At 51.5% G+C, this 7239-nt stretch overlaps 1 protein-coding gene across 1 annotated transcript; it reads right to left on the bottom strand.

Moving 5' to 3' along the window:
- Positions 1–418: 418 nt before the first annotated feature.
- Positions 419–5857, bottom strand: POP4 (processing of precursor 4, ribonuclease P/MRP subunit (S. cerevisiae); the record flags this gene model as incomplete). Its single annotated transcript, XM_011949175.1, has 5 exons — positions 419–974; positions 2279–2380; positions 4072–4133; positions 4308–4385; positions 5613–5857. Coding segments are annotated over 5 exons (624 nt in total), but the record flags the coding sequence as incomplete, so codon positions are not given.
- Positions 5858–7239: the final 1382 nt, after the last annotated feature.

Raw genomic sequence — 7239 nt, 5'->3', positions numbered from 1 at the left:
TCTTTCAGCAGCAAAAATGGCAAAGAGATCAAAGGGCATCAATGCTGCTGGTGTGGCTTTTGCAGGTCTGACCTTGGGAGGTGATGCCGGGCGACCGCCTTTCAGTCCTCCACGGCTCAGCCTGGCAGCTCGGGAGCGGGCATGCCGTGGCAGGTCCCATCTCACTACGCTGGGGCGACCGCGTAATGGGCACAGCTGCACACAGTGCTCTGCTCCTGGGGTCCACCCCAGCTGCAATTCCTGAAGTGAATAAGCCCTAAGTCACTTAGCAACTCACCCTTCAATCCTCTTCAACCTTCCTGAAATAGCAAAGTAAACCTTAGGTAGGTCAAAGAGTTCCACCCAAAGGCGCACCTCTGTAGACACCTGCCATCCAATGGACCTTTGGGGCCCCCCTTCCCTTTCAACCTGGCTGGACTGCAGCAATACCTCCTTTATCTGATCCCTGGTTATGTCCACATGTGTACTGTATTATCACAGAGGCAGCTGATTCACCATAGAGCACTCAGAAAACATGGAGAAGTATTTTTTAAAATCGAGTGAAACTATTCAAGTCAATCAGCGTTAACCCCGGTGTGCTTCCTGCCAGTCTGTTCCTCTCCATGGGAGTCACACAAAATGAAGATCTCCTAGAAAGAGAAATTCCTCTGTCGCCTGACTTCTTCACTCGGTGCACCGCGACCTTCCCATACTGTTGAGCATCCTCAACTCGGAACGTCACTGGCTGGAGGTGGTCTATAAACGGAATTGGCTTAACCGTCTCTTCCCTGAAAGGTCGGCATCTGGGAGTGTCCAGTTTTCAGCTGTCACAAACAACTCTGTTAGAGGGCAAAGAATTCACAGGTCAATCGTTCCCTTTGCTTTGAACTTCTTCGCAGACCGTTCACTTGACCGAAGCTGGAATTTGCTCCCATAAATGTAGGAAATAAAGCCATCGATTTCCACAGTGAACACGCAGTTTAGCTTGGGGATAACTGGAAAAAAAAAAAAAAAAAAGGCGGGAGAAAAAAGATGAGGAAAAAACCTTGGCAGTAAATATTCATTTATTTATTTATTAATATTTTACTTTTAGGTAGAATATTATTCGGAACACATTGAATTAAAAAAATAAGCTAACAGGAAATGGGAAACCCACAAGGGGAGGGGCATTAGGGTTACACGTGGTTATTCTGCCACAGGTCAATCTAGTCACATGCTAAATGTAACCTGGCACCTAATCTTCAGGGTAAAAGGCTATACAACAAATTCCCAGAACCAGGAAGTCCCAGAACACCTGCCAGAAACTGGTTTTCCCACATTAACTTTCAGATGGGCTCCTGGCCTTATGCTCTGTGGGGAAACTCTTACACCACTTTCTGAGGTTTACAATGTGAGGCAGAAGGATATGTAGGAAAATAAGGGAAGCAACAAGAAAAACCAAGCTCAAAAACTAAAGGAAGAAAGCTGGATGCAGTGGCTCACGCCTATAATCCCAGCACTTTAGGAGGCTGAGGCAGGTGGATCACTTGAGTTCAGGAGTTTGAGACCAGCCTGTCCAACATGGTGAAACCCTGCCCCTACTAAAAATACAAAAATTAGCCGGGTGTGGTGGCGCGTGCCTATAATCCCAGCTACTCGGGAGGCCAAGACAGGAGAATCCCTTGAATTCGGAAGTGGAGGCTGCAGTGAGTCGAGATTGTGCCACTGCACTCCAGCCTGGGTGAAAGAGCAAGATTGTCTCAAAAATAATAATAATAATAAATAAATAAATAAAAATAAAAAAATTAAAGGAACAAAACCCTCTAACTATGGTTTGTTATCTCCAGATTTGTGGGCAAGGCTGGGTGTAGAAATCCTGGGAGGCCCAAAGTATCTGCTAGAGCAATGCTGGTCACCGATGGAACCCAAGTGTTATCACCAAGGACACAGCTCAGAACTTCAGGGACAGGCGCCGCTCCTGTTTCTACCCTGCTGCCTGTTTGGCTACATTCCTCTGGGAGCAGCAGCCTTGGGGCAGGTGGAGGCCCTCTCCTGGCGCCCAAACAGACCCAGGTCCCCTGAGGCACGGCCAAGATCTTTCTTCGCCTTGGCCATTTCTGGCCGGGGCTGCTGGCTGCACTGACACACACCTCTTGGGGGAGCCACGGGAGCAGGGGATGGTCTCTGCAGGCTTTAATGCAGGTTCAGTAAGTATCTGCAATCTGCGCTCAAACCAAACTCTTGGAGACTCGAGGAAAAGGCTAACGCAGTAGCTGGAAGCCACAGCCCACAAGCAACGCCCTCGGAAGCTCCTACATACCTTTCAGGCGGTCTTCTTTGGTGATAATTTTGAAAATGTGCTTTGTTTCCTGTAGAAGGATCCCTGTAATACCCACATAAGAGGGGCATTTGGATTTTGTCACTGTGAAGAAAAAGGACAGTTCCAGGCTCAGGCCTCTGTGGTGCTGGGGGAACCACAGACAAGCAGGCCTCAGGGGTCGGGGGTGCCGGTCCTACCCTCTGAGCTAGCAGACGAAGGAAGAGAGCACCCAGGGGGTGGGGGCTCAACAGCTGGGCACTGACGTAGCCAACGAGAACCCAGGCTTCCCCTGGGGCTTTGCGGTCTCTGGACTGTTCCTATGAGGTGTCCTTCGGAGGGTCTGTGGCCACAGGGATCTTGGGCAGGATTCTGGAGGCAAAGGTCACACACGTGCCCAGCACCATCAGGACCCACGGGCTGGCTGCTCTGATGCAGCCAGGACTTCCTTGCAGGATCTGCACAAACACCACCATGCACTGCCCAGGATGCTGCCTGCAACGTGAGTCCTGCTGCAGAGCTGCCCAGCAGCCAGCGCTGCGAGACGAGCCACCATCACAAGCAGCAGCCCCTCCCTCGTCCTGACCCGAGCCTCAGTGTAGCTGACAGAGTCACCAAGCAGCTGTAGTATGCCTGCACCGTCCTCGGGAGATGCCAGGGACAGCATGGAAAGAGGCAGTCCCGGATCCTGCTCTCACGGAGCCCAGGTTCTAGCAAGGCAGGGTGATGCATGGTGAACCACACCATTCTACTTTCTGACAGCAACGAGTGCTATGAAGAGTAGGGACAGGGCAACGAGTGTGGAGGGTCACAGTTTGCAATGGTAGACCCTCAGGGGAGTGGCATTGGAGCAGGGCTGAACAATCAGAAGTCGGTCTGTGCATACACAGGAGAACTCCCCGGCTGAGGTAAGGAGCAGAGGCGAAGCCGAGGCAGGGCAGGAGGAAGGCAGTGTGGGAGACCTGCTGCCCCAGGGAGCGGGAAGGCCTTAGACCACAGCAAGGAGGCAGGTTTACTCCCATACGATGGGACGCTGCCAGAAGACTTGAAGCATGGAAGGAACGTGCTCTGATTTCTATATAACCGGCACTCCGGCTGCCTGGTGCGGGAAGGAGCTGTGTCTGAGGTAATCTGGGGAATGACAGTGGCTGAATTTAGGTAGTAGGATGTTCCAAAGGATTAGAGGAGGGGATTAGGAAAGAAGAAACATAGACACTATTTCGGTTTTTGGCCTGAACAACCAGCGTAAATAACTGAGTAATTAACTGAGATGGAAAAGACCAGGAGGGGTTGCTGTGAGGAGAACTGGGGGTAGCTTTGGCTACGTAAAGTCTGAGATGGCCCCTGAACATCCAGGTGGCTGTGTCAAGTGGGCAGCTGGATGCCTGAGCCTGGAGTTCGGGGCACAGGCCTACGCTGGAGACGTCACCTTGGGGGCTGTCAGGTGTAGCTGACATTTGAAACCACAGCATTGGATGAAAGGGATTCTGTGTTCAAGATTCCAGGCCACGGTGAGTGCCCACAGCTACTGTGTCCTTTAGGGCACCAACAGGGGTCCCTGTGTGGAGAAGGTGCACAGAGAGCACTTAGGGTGTGTCCAGCAAATGGCCAGACCAGCTAAGACAGCCAGTGAGAAGCATCTCCCACCCTTAGTGCGGGGATGACGGTGACCGGGGGCATCTCAGGGAATCCACATGGTAAGGAGCGTGTCCAACAGAACACACGCCCTGGGTCTCCACAGAGTGACAGTGTGGACCTCTGGATGGCTATGTGCTACACGCTCTTAGGTAAATTACCTGAAATAATAGCCCCGTGAAGATCTGCCTTTAACAGCTTGGCCTGAATCATCTGTGGCTGCCTGCAAGGTAAACAGAAGCCCTTGATTTACATCACGATGAAAAGTTCCAAAAGAAGCAACTAGGTCTTCAACCGCAGCCAGGCAATACCGACACTGGCTCCTGAAGCTGCATTTACAATGATCAGAGACTTGAGATCCACCCCCAAAGAGCAAAGCTGCAGGAATGCAACTTACGTGTCTGGCTTTAGTCCATTGCACAGGTCCCTGATGTACTGTTTCCAGAGTTCATGGAGAGGGAGGAAAAGACTGTATCTGTGGCAAAGTGAGAAACAGAAAAAGTTACACAACATGAGCTTGGGATGACAATGTCCAAATAGCACAGAGCTTGGCTTGATGCCAACAACTGCGGCCTGGGATCATTAGGAACTACATGCAAATCCTAGGATGAGCAATTGAGCTGGTAACAGAGACCAAGAACCTTCACCTCTCTAACCTTGGTTTCCTCATTGGTAGGACCACATCAGCCCAGGGCGGTGTCCACCTGGACTTCTTTTCATGGGAGAGAAATAAACGTGAGTCTTGTTGAAGCTACTGTTATTGTGAGGTTTTCTGTTACGTGAAATTGAACCCAGTAAGCCCCCAATAAAGCAGGGGGTGCTAGTTGTCATGCAGGTCCTCATGTGAGGCAGCAGGCTGGTCTGGAAGGTGGGCAAGCAAGTGGTGGGGAGAAGAAGAGGGGAGCAGGGGCGAGGACCCCAACAGCTTTCCTCTGGGCCATTATCTCCAGTCTTGATGCCTTGTGGGGAATCCGTTACCATGAAGCCTTAGGTTAGAGAAATGAGGACCTTAAGCTCAAACCCAACTCGGGTTCCACCCGGGAGGCAAACCCTGGGAGGCAGCAGCCCCTTCTCCACCTGAGGCCCAGCTGATCTCCTGAGTGGGGCCGGGGACAGCGTGGCATACTTTAAGCGTCTTCTGGAGTGTGGGAGGCTATTTGGCTGTCGATCTCCAAGCAAAAGCCTACAGAGAGTCCCAGGACACGCACACTCAGATCCGTCGCCAAGGAGGGATGGAGGGTTGGCTGGAGGAAGACATCCTCCCACAGGACAGGACAGTGATGCATTCCTTTGGGAAACTGCTGAAACGTGTGGGCAACATCTTGCTTTGGCAATGAAACCCCAGTGGGTGACTGTCTGGCGCTATTAAAAGCTACAAAGTGATACACACTAAAAACATATCAGTTCCTCTTTTCTGTCTAACAAAGCTGAGGGACAAACAGCCTGTTGCCATGGGCAACAGATGTACTTGGACGGGTCTTACTCGTGAAGGTGAGGAGAGAGGCCGGACGACCGGTCCTGTCTTACCCGCCTCGCTGAACACAGCCCAGATTGGTAAAGGAAGGCTGCCCTCTTGTGGCAGACAACAGAGACGCGCCCTTAGCTTAGCTGGAGCCAGGCTGCCTCCCCAGCCACTCAGTCAAGTCCACACACCCAGAAGGGTAAGCACCGTGGGCAGAAAGAAGTGGGGAGCTCAGGTTACCTCTGCTGCTCTGGTTTAATATAAAAGAGCCGCAGCTCCCTCCTTTGCCTGGCAGAGAGGCCTTTGGCTTTCTTCTTCTTCTCCTTGCGCTTGTGGCGGGTGAAGTACTCCAGGACCACGGCCTTGCGCTGCAGCTGGTCCTCGCGGGCCTGCGGGCTCATGCCGGGTGTGCTGCGCTTCAGGAAGGCCCTCACGAAGGCCTCGGCCCGCTGTGCTCCTGGAGGCTGCAGGCGGACAAGGGGGTGCAGTGCTCACTGCTCTGGTCTGGGCAGCCCAGGATCCCAGGCATCCCGCCCGCAGCTACTGGGAGAGCAGACGGGGCCCATTCCTCTACCCACTGAGGCTCACACCCTGCTCATCTGCCATGCGTCTGCTACCCACAGTTGCCGAGATGTAAGTCACACTCACACATAAATTCATGACCGTTTGTCACAGCCAACAGCATGTCAAACGCTCACTTCCTGCTCTGGCCCTGCTTTTCTGAGGTTATTCTGATGAGGACCAAAACCTTTCTATCGGGAAGAATACTTCAGTCATTCTTGGCAGAAGAGAAAGCTTAAGAAATGTGTAACAAAGATATTCAACCAGGCATGACCAGATGAAACTAAGTGAGCTCAGAGTAGCACTAAGCTATGGAGGAAGTGATCCTAACACTACAGAAAACAGCAAAACTAGGGCTGCAGGGTCAGCCAAGCCTCAGGGGGTAGGGACCCTGACACTGTGCCCTTAGGACAATACTCCTTAACTGGGTTTCCAGCAATGTGGGCATGGTGTGGCTACTCTCCAAGAGGTCTGCTCCTGCCCTGCAGACCATCACTTGGAGGAAGGTACCGTCAAGAGCATCTCAGGCCCCAGACTCTCTCTCTCCAAAGGGCGTCACTGAGAGCCGGGCGTCAACTTACCATGAATGAACATAGGCTCTTAGAGAGGACTTCTGAAAAAATGACTGTCATAATTGTGTGCAATTCTCAAACAAACAAGCAAGGAAAAACCTCCAGGCTCACTACCTCTCAAGTTGGAGTTCCAATAATGGATTCCTCATTTGGTGGCAGATGCCACTGCCCTCGTGCCTGCCACAGCCCTGGGCAGTTCTCTCTCCTGAGGGCCTGTCTCCTGGCTGGGCTGTTTCCTGAGCTTTTTGCACTAGCCAGGTGCTAAATGCTAAGACTGAGGCTGACAGACTGATGCTGATCTGTCATTAGTAACGCAGCCCTCCTCTGTGGAAGAGCAATGGGGATGGGAAGATAGGGTACACATAGCCTTCGAGGGAGCTCACAGTATGATGGTGGGAACTCTGTCTGCTTCAGTTTTGTACCTGTAGATGCTAACTAAAAATTAATTCACTCTCATCATTGTGACTATAATAGGACAATGATCTGATTCTCTTAAATACCTGAGTGGCTCGTCTTTCATGGAGAAGCAAAATAAAGGTATACTGGTCTTTCAAAATCTTGCTTTCAAGGTAATGCTCTCACTATGAGCCACAAGAGGAACTTCTGCAAAACTGACAAAGCAGGCCGAGGCATCCAGATATAATCTGTAAATTTCACTTATGATATGTAATTGCACACCTTCTGCAGAAGTGCAGAGGGCACAGTGACAAGGTTGAACGATGCTGCTCACCACA

This window comes from Colobus angolensis, unplaced genomic scaffold (genome assembly GCF_000951035.1).
Source record: "Colobus angolensis palliatus isolate OR3802 unplaced genomic scaffold, Cang.pa_1.0 Scaffold291, whole genome shotgun sequence".
In the NCBI taxonomy this organism is placed as follows: Eukaryota; Metazoa; Chordata; class Mammalia; order Primates; family Cercopithecidae; genus Colobus; species Colobus angolensis.
This window is presented reverse-complemented; position numbering and strand designations above follow the sequence as displayed.